This window comes from Neodiprion virginianus, chromosome 1, assembly GCF_021901495.1.
Source record: "Neodiprion virginianus isolate iyNeoVirg1 chromosome 1, iyNeoVirg1.1, whole genome shotgun sequence".
Taxonomy (NCBI): Eukaryota; Metazoa; Arthropoda; class Insecta; order Hymenoptera; family Diprionidae; genus Neodiprion; species Neodiprion virginianus.
In genome coordinates, this window is record NC_060877.1 from 30,774,112 (window position 1) to 30,789,711 (window position 15,600).

Here is a 15,600-nt window from a genome sequence, read left to right on the forward strand (position 1 = left end):
GTCGGTAAGGGTAGGAGTACTATATGGTTATCGGCTGTTTCACATTGGTGCGGAGCGCGATCAAGCGGTAGCAAATGCAATGTAATAAATATAATGTTCACTAGATTGCATGCATTTTGATTGGTTACCGCTCAACCCCGCCTATGTGAACTCACCCTTAACATCAGCTGGAATCAATAGTTCACAAACGCACGTAGAATCGCCTGAACGCCGTCTGAAAGGGTACTGCAATTACTGTTGAATGTTGAGTCAAACGGATGTAGTAGCTGCTGGTTGTACGACATGGAAGATGATTGTTTCAACTAATTGTTAAATCTGATAGATTGAAAAACTTTACGTTTAATAATAATGCGTAATGTAGGTAAGTTTAAATAAAAGGTTATAAAATGTGATGTAAACAAAATATCTATTTTAAATTAATTATTTGCGAAATCAGCATGCGACCTGTCAAAATTTCGACGGTAGAAAGAGATGTAAGGTTCCCCCACCATCTATTGCAGAATATTTACGCGGGAATGTTTACGCTTCTACCGCCCTTTTAGTCAGGTAATTCGGTGTCAGTGCCCCTGATTTTGTCCTCTGTCTGTCCTGTTAGTAGAATTAGCCCGAAGAAAAATTAGTTTACTATAAATAATTCCGTAAGTACCGTAATTAAAATTTTATTCGAGCCTGACAATAGATTCATTCCTACAATCACAGAGTGATGAAAATATCCATGTGATTTTCACGCATGGTGAAATCATTGAATATGTACAATGTGAATAAATAATTGATATCGTCTTCAATATCTCAATAATATTGTGTATTGTTCTACTTTTAATTTGATTCCGGTAATCTTTCATTCGATTCAAATCGAATTTGTCATATTTTCGTTTTCATTTCCATTTTCATTTCACGTTTATTGTGACACATAACAAGTAGAGGCAACATAAACCGTTATGAGCAATAAATAACTTATATATCCCTAGGAGTAGGTTACCTTTTGTTGTGTGCTATCAGAAGCCGACTATACAAAAGTTAAAGTACATCCGTTGAGTTGACTTCCTTGTATTCCTTGTTGAAATAGCATACTTGCAGGGAAACTTTTTGCAAGAATGAGTGCTTCACCCAATAAAAACTGCAAGCGGCTTTTCACGGTGTGTATAGAAGGCAATATCGGTAGTGGAAAAACCACATTTTTGAATAATTTTAAAGCAAATGATAATATGCTGGTTCTTCAAGAACCAGTGGAACTTTGGCGCGACGTTGGTGGAACTAATTTGTTGGTAAGAATGCAAACAATCATAATCACAGTAACAGTAAAGTAGAAATCTAAAGTTTTTTTCTTACGTATTCCGTTGCAGGAAAAAATGTATAAGGATCCTGTTAGGTACGGTTGCCTATTCCAATCTTACGTTCAACTGACAATGCTTCAACTGCATACTCAGAAAACTAATCTACCTTTTAAAGTTATGGAAAGATCTGTATATAGCGCTCGCTGCTTCATTGAGAATATGAAACGTACCAAAATGTTGGAAAAGGTGGAAATAGATATTCTGGAACAGTGGCACGAATGGTGTATCCAGTGTGCTGACATTCAAACAGACTTGATAGGTAACTAGTGCACTCCGATATTCCCCACTCATAACATTATGAAGAAAAAGGAACTTACACTTACGTTTTTTTTTTGTTTTTTTCTTTTTTTGTAGCTAAATGTTGCAACCACTATATTGAATTCTTTCACACATCTGTTTATATATATTTCAAATTTACAACAGTGTACTTACGAACATCTCCAGAAGTAGTTTATGAGCGGATGCGAACTCGGGCTCGTAAAGAAGAAGATTGCGTGTCATTAGAGTATTTAAGACAAGTTCATGATGTACACGACGACTGGCTTTATAATCGGTCTCTATTTTCCGTACCTGCCCCAGTGATGGTTCTGGATGCGAACAAAAGTGTAAGTGAGATGATGGCAGAATTTGAAAAATGCAGACGCAGTATATTTGAAAACAGAGACAAATTAATCATGGAAAACAAAAATATGCAAAAGAGAAGAAACGTCGAACCTATGTCGCCATTGTCACCTACAAAAATTTCAGTTGGTAGCGTCTAGTGATGAAAAAATCGCATAGGTAAAGAAAGAATTAATATTTTAATGTAATGTGATTACAACATATATAATATTTTTATTAATTATATTGATTATTTTATCGTCCCAAGATTGGAGTTGACTTTTCACGTTGTATTTGTTCACAAATAACATACTGTACTATTATGAAGAAAAAGGCAAAATTTACTGTACTATACTACTGAAGGCATGAGTTGAATCTTACACATCGGATTTTTAGCTATATATTACATGCATTTTTTACAGTTATTTCAACTTCCGGGATGAATTTATATCTGCTTATTTACCCAGCTCTAGCTCGTTACAAACATTCGATCATTTGTTGACAAAACTGTTTGTAAACTCATTTTATTGTTATGTCACATTGTGGCTAAAATAATAGGTGTACTTGCAAGTCTTCTCTTCCGTGGCATCCGTACCATATTGCATTTGCAATCTACTTATGTAGTAGTAAATTGTGGTGAATTAAATTTAGTGAGGAATAGTTTAGGAATTGTGAACAACTCAGACATTTTATTTTTTGTTTTTTGTTATTTTATCATGCTGTAACTCATAAAATATGTAATTAACTGTATATATGGACGCACGCATATCCAACTGTCCTTATTCAATCTTTTGCCTTGAGATGTAGAGTTATGAAAAATTGAACAAACTTATAAAATTTAAGATTTAGGTAGAAGGGGAGAGTTGGAGCGGTTGATAAAAGATACGATAGTGAGATCCAAACCAACTATTTTTTTTTTATTGCATACATGTATGCCTTATATATACATTTTTCAAATTTCAAGACAACAATAAAGAATGTATGTAAACATATACCTGTAAACGTAACACTCTATAGTATACATGGCTGGAATGCTTGAATGGCGCACAATGTAACTGCAATAATTAGGAATCAGTTTTCCTTCAATTCCAAAATTTAAGTATCGCACGATTGCTCTACACTATTCGTTATACACGGATATCATTTTCACGAAAAATTCGTCAAACAAATTATTGCTCAAAATTACAATATTTACACCCAACTGGGACTTTAACATTGACGCATATTGCACCAGAAACATTAGTTATGTTTATATGTAATTAGTATAAAAGTTGAACATATGTTATAAAATAATTTGCCATATGTTTGATAAAAAACGCATACCAATAGCATTTATCGGGCTTGTATAAAAATCATTCATTCGACATACAGCTCAATTAATAGGCTATGTATAACAGAAATGAGGAATTATTTTTATCATAAAAGATTCAGTCGGTTAAGCAGGTTTGTTGTAGGAATCTGCTAATTGTTCAGCACAATCGTACTCTCGACATGACCAAATTATAGAAATCAACTGACCCAACTGAGCGTCTTCTGCCTTAGCTTGTTTCCAGTCGAGAAGTAGTTTATAGACGACCTGCAACAAAGAACAGTCTGAAAATGCTGTAACTACAGATTTTGTAGGTACTCTTGTTGAATAAGTCATCCGAATTACCTCGGCAATGCCGTTGTCTTTATAATTTTCTTCAAATTGTTCAACTTGCCCCTCTGAATAGCCTAATTTTCTTGCTACGTCACGCCACCCGTATCCAATATGTGATTTTATTACAAGCATATCATCTCTGCTAATTTCTTTTTTACTCTTACTAATTTCCATGACATCATGCGGCATTGGTTTAAACTTTGGTTTTTGAGGAAACCCTTCAGAATTTGTTTTCCTATTTTCCCCATACTGATGAGTCACCTTCGAAACATAAGTCACCTTTGGACCAATGTTGATTCCAGTTCCATTAATTATATTATAATTCACAATATTTGCTTTGGGTGCTGTAAGAAAAAAATTAAAAACAATGTGATTAATATTTATCTTAATTATTTTAATGTGTCCACGGAAAATTTTCATTGTATAACCAACATTCAACTTACATGTTTTGCGTTTCGATTTGGCATAGCCTCGAGGACTCCTAGATCTTGTTTCCGATTTGAAACTTCGAGCAGAACCAGAGTTTTCTGGATTTAGAAGCTCAGGTTGAGGTATCGATGTATTCGATTCAGATGTTTGTCTTTTAACTTCTGGCGTACTGTTTCTTGTATCATCGGGTTCAGGAGTTGCTGGTACTGATTTTTGTTTAATCTCTGTAGGTGGCACATTTAAATTTTCTTCTGCAATAATTCTCGGTGGATCCGGTCTTGCATCTGTAGTCAGACATTGTAGCCGGCGCGCCAGAGCTGTGATTCCGGACATTTTTGCTTGATCTTTTTTTTTAATTCATGCAAGATATCGCCACCCAAAATTTTTAAATACCTCTTGACCTTGTTACGACTCTACTCGTAGATGTCACTCCTGCAACATTTTTATCTCGTAACAACAAATTGTATTTCAGGTTTAATACCGCGATTCTTGCAGTAGAACTATTCAAACTAGTAGCATATGACAATACGAATTACTATTTGGTAGCAATCTGGAATTCGATTGATATAAGCTGAACATAGCGATAACGCCGCTCTTTAAAAATAGATTACCCACACATTATGGAAGAGGCGTGAAATTGAAAACTATTTCTGGGTGCTTGAAGAAAGTGTCAAACTTGAGATACGAATTTTGCACAATTTGTATCTGTTGGTTGGTTTCATAATTTTCAAAAGAGCAAATTAATGTGAAAATAATACTTGGTACAGAACGAAATCTTTCAACTGCTTGAGAAAGCTTTCCCAATTTTTTATCAACAATAAGAGTATTTCTTTTTCCAAATTGTAATAAGTTTTTCCACCTCAATAGACAATACAATTTATATGCACAATGATAAAGGAAAATAATAGTCTTGTTTTCTGGAGCTCCTGTGCACATGAGAATAGCGAACACCGATAAACATGGTATTTTCTATACAAAATGTAATGGTAAATAAGATTTTCCTTAATGTGTGCTTTTTCTCATCCACACTTATGCCATAAATGGGCGAATATGCATCAGAAAACAAGCCAAAGAAAAACAAGTAAAATAGTGCAGGCGCATTCAAGTATGATGTTGAAAATTTTTACGCCAATCCTTTGTTGAACAATTGCACAAAAGTAAAACAACAATATTTTTCAAGATAATCGTTTACAACTGTACCTGAATATTTCTATTGACTATTGCGATTTGGTAGAAAACATGTTATTTCTTTATTTTTGCGTTAATTGGAAATGTATTGGGGTTATTTTGTTCAGAAATGTATGTAGAATGGGGCTATTATGCCCCTTATTTCGTTTGAGGTGCGTGGATTTGGATAACTCGACGTTAAATCGACCCTCTTAAATATATAATCTTTGAAATTTTAATTTCCCCACATGTTTACAAGCATACACATATTAAATTCTTCAACGAGATAACGACTGTATATTTTCCTGGAAAATCAAGCATGCTATTGTGCGGTTTCGAACAATGCAATGTTTCGATATCTACACATTTATTTATCATCAGAAATACACCTTTTGTCACGCGCTTTGAAACGTACAATAAACGGTTAAATATTGCCGATAAATCCAACTGATCGAGATCATGTATTCACATCATAAATTGATCAACTTACGCGTATGTTTTGTGTCGAGCGAGTGTTTTTTGAAATATGGAAGATATAATCGGCACGTGAATTATTTTAAGCAAATTTTTCGTGTAACTGCTGCCTCGTCCACAACTGCGGTTCACTTCGGATCAGAACAAGATATGACACTTGTTGCGCTCACTGGCCGCGAGCAAATGGTGCCCGCGCTTGTCGGGTGACAATTTCTTCAATTATCAGAGGAGTAATAAAGCACATGTATAAATAAACCTGGACGTAATCCGACAAATAGTTTGTCCTAGACTGTAGTGCAATTACCAGACCAATTTACATGGAATAAAGTTACAAGGATTCAGTCGCTCGATCATTAATTTTGAAAAGAAATATCTAAAATTACGATCTGAGAGAAGGGGACTTTCACAGCAGACGACGTATCGTAAAAGTGATTAATTATGCAATAATACTCGGTCAATTATTTTTGCAAAATTCTAATCTCATGACGAGTGAAATGGACGAGAAGAATTGCTTTGTAAAGTATTCTTTATCCGCTTCTTCTATGGATAGGTTAAATCCTATCAGAGATCAGTCGATGCATCAAACTTCCGAAATGAAAAACGCATGGCGCATCATAAGTTGGGTGGTGAGTAATAAGAATTCCCGTGTTTTAATCAACACCTAACACCATGTAAGTTGTTTATGTGTGAACATGTTTTTCTCCGCTTATGCTTACGTGCGTGAGCGTAAATCCCGCATGATTGGTATTCCACGTATGGCACACACTTAATTTGACAGAAACCTTTATTGGCTCGTCCATCTTTGTAAATACTTCGACTATCCAATGACTGATGCAGCAGATCGTAAAGCGGGAATTAGAAACTTTATAATTTTTATAATACGTGGAGTTATGGAGTACCGAAAATTATGATTGACTAATGAGATTACTGAAGTTCTACTGTATCTGCAGAATCGTAGTTCTAGTTGATAATTGATTCCAGGAACCTGAACAAATAACTGTGGAGGAAGATGACAAAGATAATGTACAGGCAACAGTAAACCGGGCAATATCAAGCCAGGATGGCATTTCAGAATCAATACAAGCCACGCAATATGGTTTTACGCAAGTCGAAAGATCAGGCTCGACGTTCGGATCAATTTGCTCAATTGAAAATCTTGCAGATTATTTATACGAATCACTAGAATGTGCTAATGGGAAACTTGAGGTTGATCATATACACAATATCACAGATTCTGAATTATCAAGTATTGTTAATGATCTAAGTAAAAAATTAAGTTACAAAGGAATTTATAATTTATGCCACTCGGTATGTGGTATGGACATGAAACTCAGCGAACGATTAATCAGCCTTTTGTGCAAGAATATCTTATTAACAGCAGTGAGTGGCCTTACTTGTTTAATTGATAAAAAAAAACATTGGCGAAAACTTTGCTGATATTACAATTTCATAAATTATTTTTTAGATAATTTCTATCGAAGAGCCATCGAGATTACTGAATGCAGCGATTACAGAATGCGTGGGAAAATTTCCAGAAGATGTGGAAAATCTGGTTTTTATACCTTTGCTGAATTCGGACCTAAAAGAAATAACAACGATACTCAGTATTACAAGTAGTTTGGACAATCAACAAAAACGTGCTTACATTTCGTGCGTACTTTATATAAAAAATTCATACTTACAGTCTTATGCCAAAGTATGTTTTTATTAACTTGACTGTAATTCTTGTTTTATTTAGTGACTTATCGACTAAAGTAAAGGATCTTAAGCAATGGCACATTTTGGTCCTACAAGATTTGGTGGTAGCGAACATAGATGACAATATTAAAGAAAAAGTGCTGGGTTTATTGTGGAAAAAATCCTACGACTTTTCCAGAGATAAAAATTACGGAAAATTGATACTGAGTATTTTGAAGACAAACCCACCGACTACAGTACAACAACAACATTTCTATGAAGAAATAGTTGCTGACCATAACACGTTGTTCAAAAAACTGATGGCCAAAATGTTAGAAAGTAATTCAGTTGTTTGACTTCTGATGTGTATCACATCTATTTAAAATTTAAAAGCATTTCTCTGATCTGAAAATATGCTAGGTTTATTTAGACATAATGAACACATGTTCGAAATCATCACCTTAAAAATAATCAGAATCAAACCGCGACAAGAAATAAAAACAAACTGCACTGAATGATGTACTTGACACTCCTATTTTCTTCATTTTTCGCCATAGCAAATCAATCTCCACTTTTTGATGATGAACATATAGGTGTTTATGATACGCAATTAACTGCTGATGATGAAATACTTGATGTCACGACTCACTACTCCTTAAATGCTGTTACAAATCGGTTAGAAATTAATTGATTGTGCCCGTATTTACGTTTAACCACCGCATACCGTGGTACCGAGATACCGACGTGGAACCGCGAATCTAGAACGCGACGTCAACATGTCAGAGGAGCCGTCAGGTGTGACTGTCGTAATATTTATTGGATTTGGCGTATTAACCTTCGTATTACTCTTTATTTTTGCAAAAAGGCAAATCATGCGATTTGCTTTGAGGTCGAGGAGAGGGCCGCATGTACCAATTGGACATGATGCGAAAAAAGTGAGTTTTCCGTGTACGTTATTTTTGTAGGTTATGAAACAAGGTATGTAATCACGAAATATGATTTATAACTGACGATTTCTACTAAGAACAAACAGCTTAGTTTCAGTAACAACGAAACGGTACACTTTAATTTATTTTATTTAAAACGAACTATGCTTTTTCACATTATAGTCCCTGAAACGAGAAGTGGAAAGGAGAATCGAAGTTATACCTAGAATATGTCACGAACCGCAGCTGATAAGTGATCCTAGATACATAGTCGCACCAGGTGGTCAGGTTCCACCACATTACTATAGACTAAAAGCTGTCGATGATGTAAAAAATTTAGGTATTGTATGAGTAGATTTACGCAGGCAGTTATCGTAGAGAAATATGTGGCATTATATTTTATTTTTGTACCATTTTCTTTCAGAGGCAGAAATCACTAAGTACGACAACTGCATGAAACGTCATCCAACTGAAAATTTGAGAGCATATCTTTTGAGAACTTTAGCTGCACCGTTAAATGGCAGTGGGCAGAGACTCATTCATCAATTTTGCGATCTGTACGAACATGCACGGCATGACCCAACTGAATTTAGCGACGAAGAGTATCAAGTTTATTCCAGGCTTGTTATGAAACTTATGGATGCGTTAGTTATTTTATAATGGATATAATTAATACTTTGTGATTTTTCATCAGACCAAATCCCTTCTGAATTTTTCTCTCACTCAGAATATTATTAACATGAATTAGAACAAGTCATTAACTGATTATTTCCTTGATATATTCCAATGCCAGATAATCAAAAGTTAAAACACGAACATCTCATGTCTGGTGAAAAGTATATCAGTTGGCATTAGATAAAAAATTTGCTAATTTTTTCACTTCTTTCTCAACAGAGCTCGCTTGTTGAAGTCTTATCCAAACAGTAGGAAATCCAGCCCCAGTCGCACACCAATAAAGAAGAATGTTGATACAAAAAGAAATATTTTAGAACCAAGAATGCGTCCGTCCGAAGATCAGATTTTGTGTGGGTCCAGGCCACACACTTTGACAGTAATGGCATTAGACAATAGTGAAACATCCGTGTAGCATTATGGTTATCGTCACATACAACATATGTGACGAGCTTATACCATGGACTGCTTGAACAGCGGCTGTACTTGAAGTATACAGATTTTGATGTACTTCTTGAGCTGCAGTTTTGTATTTCAACTTATATTTATTTTTTTATACACAACTATCCAGTACTTCTTCATGCGGAATTAGTACCCACTGCTCTTTAAAACAAGGTGTATTTTATTTGTTATCGGTAAGAAAAATATCTCTTTATTTTATCGGGATCATTGAGATCATTGTAAATAACATATGGATGCAAATGGTGATCAAATCTATCGGTTTCTTCAGTTGAGTATTGAATTCATTTATTCATTTTAATCGACGCACTGGTGTTCAAACTGAAAATAATGTAAATAATAATGTAAGAAAAGCATGATTATTGTAAGTATAAATGATAGTCTCGACTTTACGGATTTGTCATTGCCATCGTCGAAGTAAAATTTTGTAAATTCTGTTGTCAGAATGATTTGGAATTATAATAATCAATAGGTGTACACGTGGTATGGTAAATGATTGTAAACGAATAGTTGTCAAATTCTTCTATCGACATGACTCGTGAAGTGTGTAAATTCATATCACATTAGAATTGATGTCGATCTGTATATTTCGACAGGTAAACTTAATCTTTTGCTATTGCACTTCCAAGTGACTAAATATACTCGTAGCATCTTTGTTTGACCGTATTTTCTCATTCTACATTCGAACAAATCACATGTCATTGATGTCATAAATTAAGGCTGAACAATTAGTCGTATGGATGTAATAATGTACCAAATTAAAACCTATTTAATATTATGTTGGGTCTTGAACACTTATCTTACTTCTACATCCGTAAAGTCATAACGGTAAGTGCATTCGTGGTTTATGCGATAAATATTTAGTCCAGGCGTCGTTGAAGTATCGTTCGTGTTTGAGAGAGACCAAGGCATTGTGATATGCAATTGTGTATAATTCGGGTAATATACTCGATCGCATATGGTGCAGCCATTCCATAATCTGTAATGAAAATACCATTCATCTTTCGCAGTGACAAAATGAAGAATATAGTCAGATATGAAATTAACAATCACCTGAGTAACAAAACGACGCCAGTGTTCATTTTGAACCAAGTCTGCAATGGCTTGGGAGAACATACTGACCCGAAGGCCTCTAGACAGAACAATCGATTCACTGTTTGTCAACAGGCAATCATTGCCAGAGAGGCAAATGCAAGAAATGAACAATACATCGGAGAGAAATATAGCTCTTTGATCATTATCTTCCAGCGATAAGTCAGCTAATATGGCTTGAATACGTCCCATCAGTTCTAACACCCATTTTGAAGTAGAGGATTCAGATCGCATTTTTGATTGAACGTATAACATGGTTCTCAGAACAAATACCTGCTCCCTATACGTGAAAAAATGTTATGTTATTATGAAGCATTTAATAACAGAATGAACCTCTTTCTAATTTAATCGCTTCAATAACGTCTATATTGTACCAGAGTTTACATGAAACGTAAATATTACCCAGGCATGGTAATGGCAGTGTCAATGACTTCATTCATCCAGGCGAGTGGTAATTCTACATCCTTTTTCAACGTCAATTCTGCTCTAATTGAAATCGCTTTTTTCAGACGCTGACCTGTAACTTCCCACCAGACACTCGGTGATGTCATTCTTTCGATATGCTTTGATGACAATTCAACAACTGTATCGACATAAAATTCGAACAGTTTGCTATCACCCTCTATTCTATCCAAAAGCCCTTCCAATATAATGGAAAGTAAGGTTCTATTTGCATCATGAATTGTTTCATCTTTTAAAGTATGTTTGTAGCATACCATGATTTCTTTGTACATATCTACCGATTCGTCATTACCCATAAGAGCTTTTTCCAAAGTGTAATTCAACGTTTTTTCTAGAACTGGTCTTAAAATATTGGGTGGTACTCCTTTACACAGATCCTGCAAGTTTGCATATATTAACACATATTCTTGGAATTGTGTGACTGCTTCGAATGTGGTAAGGTAGTTTTCAATAAATCGTTTAGCGGATGGTGATATTGTCATTTGGTGGCAAGCCAAAGCTATGACATATTTTTTAGCCTCATCATTTAATTGCAAGAGTCCTTGTAAAAACACCCAGTTTATAGGAGGTAGGGGTTTTGGGTATTTTTGTGACAGTATTCTCAAACATTCGACAATTATTGGCTCTCTGTGATCTTTAGGAGATACGCTAGAAAGTCTTATGTAATCGCCCATAGCTTTTATAACACTTTTATCTGGTAGGTAACGAAAGTTATTTGGTTCTCCCTGAGGTGGAGAATATATATTCCCTCGAAAACTGTTGACTTCGGATTTGATAAAAGATATTAACAAATCCCCAGCTGCTCGCAAGGCTGACGAATTAATATTTTCCAACATTTGTATCCAGCACGTGCCAGGGATATACGGTAAAACTAATTCAGGCTTCCTGGCCGCATCCGCTGGCGTTTGACAGTAGATATCTGGCAGTTTTAAATCTTTCCGGAAATTTTCTGGCAATGATTTCAATGGTATTAGCTCTAAATTGTATGCAGATAAGGCACGCAAAGCAGATGTAACTACTTCTGTGGTTTCAGAAGCGGCAACGTAACTCCATAACTTAGTTATTACTTCAATAACAAGTTTGTCAAAATTTTCACTTGGCTGACGCGGATATGATGGTATATCCCCAAGTAACTCGCAAAGGCTTTGTAAGACGATGCTTCTCTTATCCTTATTCAGTTTCGGAGATAAAATCTTCCATGTTGAACATATGTCAATAACTCCAGATTCACACAGTGCCGATATACCTTTCAAAGCCAAAGCACTCGGGGCACTACCCTTGAGATCGTTACACCTGTTTAATATTTGTGACAGCAACGGAACTAATTCAGCTCCATGCTCTGGTCGAGTTTCACAAATGTATTTCATAGCCCTTGCACAAGTTATACTTGTCTCCCAAGAATGATCATTTTTGCTTGCATCCACTAGGGCAGCTTGGAGATATCGATGAGATCGTGGCTCATTTTTCCACGTTTTTAAGTAAAGCTCTATTGCCAATTGTTTCAATGGTTTCCCATATCCCAGTAAAGTTTCCAAATTGTGAATTATCAATGGTACATTCTCTTTGGCTATTGCTAGTTCAGGTAAAGAAAAAAGCAACGCTTTAGTCTCATTGTAATTTTGTGAATTAGTTAGCTTATATAAAACCAAGGAAAGTAAGTGAGATGCGAAAGAATTATTTTCTTTCACAATACCCAAGAGAATCTGGCATACTTTTATTGCTACTTTGCTACTTTCTGTTTGTAAGAATATACCGCTAAGAAACAATTTTAATTTGTATTTGAAGTCTTGAGGAGCTTTCGAAATATTCTCCAGCCATAAGATCATGTTCTCATTGCATAGAGTTTCTACGCAACAGCATGTTTCCACATAGAACGGTACATTGGAATCGAAATACTTCAGTGTACTAAATGTTTTGTTTGCATAAAGTCTTTTGGTGTGTGAAGACCATGTTTTCCTAGTTTTAATTGAATTTATCACATCTTTAGCAGTTTCCAGACCATCGCATGATAATAATGAAGGATACGCCATCCATTGTAACAAAGATGCTAACAGCATATGCATACTTGTAATACTGCAAGACGTATCTATTATAGTTGTACCTACAAAAACATATACTTTTATTAGAAACATTAATATAAAGAAAGTTGAACTTCAGCATTTTGTTTAAGGCTTAGATGTACTCACACAACCGAATAACGTTATTCAAGTAAACGGCAGGACATATTAAAATCAATTCAGCCAATAAAGCTATAGTAACACTGCTGGCTTCATTGTCATTATCTTTGAAAATCTCTGAAAGTATTTCCAAATTGGCTCTCGGATCACAGCCATGTTTGACTAATTCAAGAGCAAGAGATGATATCAGCAAAGTCAGAGCAACGTACAATTTTTTATCCTTATTAAGTAAAGCAAGTTCAGTCAGTTCAAGAAGTCTATAGTTCGTATTGATACAAGAATTTGCATTGCTGGTTTGCAGCCAGAGTAATGCTTCGATTTGCAGATAAACTGCATGATTCGTCTTTATCAAGAGATGCCAAGTTTGCTGTTTACAGCTTTCGGAGAGTGTTGATGTTGGGTTACATAAAATGAAGAGAAATACTGGACGTAAGAGTTCTATGCTGTTTTGTGCAATCCTGAAACAAGAAAAAATTTTGGGTGATGCACTTCTATTGCGGAGTGGCTTTTAAAAGTAACTACGTTGCGGAAACTCACTCTTTTTCATAATGGTTTACCATAAACTGCATTTGATTCAAAATGTCCCTCCAGATATCTTTATTCAGATTCAAAACAGTAATTAATGGATGTTGTGGCGTTTTAAGTGTGAAGGGGCACATATAAGGATTTTTGTCATCGTAAATTTTTAATGCAAGTAACAGAAGGTTACTTATTGCCGCCGTTACAGCCGTGTAATTCCTACAATAATATTTTATGAAAAGTGATAAATTTTTCTGTAATATATGTTTCCTGCTAATGGAAACGACTCATTTCATATTGTGTTCTCAGCTATGGTTGTTACTCACTTGGTTGATCCTAACAAAGCTATGAATCTGGACAATGTGGTACCGATACTAAGTACGCCATTCTCCACAAGAGTCGTGAGTGCATGGCATGCCGTGACGCTAATCAGGGCATTACTGCTCTCGCATTTGGAAATCAACGTTGCCAATTCTGGTACCTGTGAATTCATATTATTTTTTTTCACTCACCCCTTCAATCTATTTCCCCTGAACATTTTTGCTAAGGTCTACATTTGAAATATTGAAAGGTATTAATAAATAACACAGCTTTTTTAAAGAAAAGGAATCCCCTTATATTCGATGAATCGTCCAATTACGACACATTGTACTATGTTCGAACAAAGTGGGTGTGATGAATTATTTTAAAATTATTCACCCCAGACACATCCCCACCGTTCAGTTCATCGCTGCGGTCTTTTATTAGTCCAACAATCTTCGAAATTGCCTAAAAAGTGAAGAAATTCTTTTAAATAATTTCCAACGTAGACTGATGTGGGAACTTTATCAACAAGCTGGCATAATTTGAAATGTTGTTGTTACTGTGGGACTTACGAATGTAAATATATTTTTTCTGTAAATTATCTCATAATGATGCTAAATGAGTTTGATAAAAAAATATGGAATGCCCGTAAAATACAACCGGTGCAAAATGCAACGGTAGTTTTATATACTCACATGTGAAATTAATATGGCATTATTAGTTGCCAATTTACATTCAACTTCATCCATGTTTCTTCTTTTATTCAGCACAAATCTCGTACGCAAATATTATTAATACCATTTGCATTCTCATGAAAGTACTTTTTATGCGGACATTTAGAGGTTAGATGTGCATTCGCGGAACTTCATCTGTAACTACTTTTGTTCGAAAATTCTTCATCTATCGTATCTACTTTCGTCAAAATTTGAGAAAATAATATGATTTTTTTTACATATTCATGTAAATTCATCCATTACGTCGTGTAGGTATGTAAAATCTGAAAATTGTCTCGCCTTCCCGATTGGTGGCCGCGGCCTACACGTGGCTACATCGACACCACATGTGCGATCGGGAAACGTCACGATTCAGAGACGTTTGACTGCATTTGATGAAGGAATATATTTTTATTATTCTAGTCATAACTTACCCACTGAACTCTATAAACTTACCTACCATTGTTGTCCTAGTAAATAAAAGCAGAATCACTAAGGAAACTGTCGGTTAATGCAAACGAAATAAAAATTTGAACAATATGAGTATGAAAAGAGTGTGACTGAAAATCATTTTGTTTGGAAAAAAGTGATATTTAATACTCATTAAAAATATAAATTTCATTATTTGCAATCAAATGACCGTTAATTTTAGTCATATTTATAATAAAATAGGTAAGTCTAGTTATTGTTGGAAAAAATACAGTGCGGCTGGAGTGTATGTACGCACACTTGTTTTACACAACTCTTACCTATGATATTACTAATAAGACTGAACAATTTTTGTACATAATATAATTTATTACAATTGATCTTCAAAAAGAAGAACTAGGATAATATTCATTATTCAACAATAGCACCCCTTAATGCATAGGGAGCTCTATGTAGATTACAACACCCAAATTTCATGCAAATGATCAATTGTCCAGGCAAATTGTAAAAGCTATAATATTACAG

The 15,600-nt window shown here is 34.9% G+C and overlaps 5 protein-coding genes across 10 annotated transcripts; 3 read left to right on the forward strand and 2 right to left on the reverse strand.

Moving 5' to 3' along the window:
* The first annotated feature begins 207 nt into the window (after nt 1-207).
* On the forward strand, nt 208-2,178 carry LOC124300585 (deoxynucleoside kinase). Of its 6 annotated transcripts, none has more exons than XM_046754836.1 (5): nt 208-357; nt 437-546; nt 1,067-1,265; nt 1,344-1,593; nt 1,758-2,178. In XM_046754836.1, exons 1-5 carry the CDS (start codon nt 349-351, stop codon nt 2,093-2,095), a joined length of 906 nt encoding a protein of 301 aa, XP_046610792.1. In that variant the 5' UTR covers nt 208-348; the 3' UTR covers nt 2,096-2,178. The 6 variants fall into 6 exon arrangements, with proteins under 6 accessions (XP_046610792.1, XP_046610802.1, XP_046610812.1 ...); XM_046754856.1 differs by having other exon boundaries at nt 214-361; nt 437-638; nt 1,078-1,265; XM_046754864.1 differs by having other exon boundaries at nt 214-361; nt 1,078-1,265.
* A 652-nt stretch (nt 2,179-2,830) lies between these two features.
* Nucleotides 2,831-5,799, reverse strand: LOC124300609 (receptor-interacting serine/threonine-protein kinase 1). The gene is made up of 4 exons (XM_046754893.1): nt 5,663-5,799; nt 4,020-4,437; nt 3,589-3,920; nt 2,831-3,510 (listed from the first exon to the last, which is right to left on the reverse strand). Exons 2-4 carry the CDS (start codon nt 4,336-4,338, stop codon nt 3,370-3,372), a joined length of 792 nt encoding a protein of 263 aa, XP_046610849.1. The 5' UTR covers nt 4,339-4,437; nt 5,663-5,799; the 3' UTR covers nt 2,831-3,369.
* A 329-nt stretch (nt 5,800-6,128) lies between these two features.
* On the forward strand, nt 6,129-7,679 carry LOC124300580 (uncharacterized). The gene is made up of 4 exons (XM_046754822.1): nt 6,129-6,272; nt 6,628-7,026; nt 7,112-7,296; nt 7,385-7,679. The coding sequence occupies exons 1-4, from the start codon at nt 6,129-6,131 to the stop codon at nt 7,677-7,679; spliced, it is 1,023 nt and encodes a 340-aa protein (XP_046610778.1).
* Nucleotides 7,680-8,089: 410 nt separating this feature from the next.
* LOC124300618 (protein C1orf43 homolog) lies at nt 8,090-10,158 on the forward strand. The gene is made up of 4 exons (XM_046754906.1): nt 8,090-8,258; nt 8,433-8,589; nt 8,674-8,893; nt 9,144-10,158. The coding sequence occupies exons 1-4, from the start codon at nt 8,100-8,102 to the stop codon at nt 9,334-9,336; spliced, it is 729 nt and encodes a 242-aa protein (XP_046610862.1). The 5' UTR covers nt 8,090-8,099; the 3' UTR covers nt 9,337-10,158.
* A 42-nt stretch (nt 10,159-10,200) lies between these two features.
* LOC124300472 (uncharacterized) lies at nt 10,201-15,122 on the reverse strand. The gene is made up of 9 exons (XM_046754627.1): nt 14,629-15,122; nt 14,330-14,398; nt 13,957-14,111; nt 13,649-13,849; nt 13,121-13,569; nt 12,688-13,035; nt 10,875-12,507; nt 10,434-10,752; nt 10,201-10,359 (listed from the first exon to the last, which is right to left on the reverse strand). Exons 1-9 carry the CDS (start codon nt 14,680-14,682, stop codon nt 10,201-10,203), a joined length of 3,387 nt encoding a protein of 1,128 aa, XP_046610583.1. The 5' UTR covers nt 14,683-15,122.
* Between the last annotated feature and the right edge of the window lie 478 nt (nt 15,123-15,600).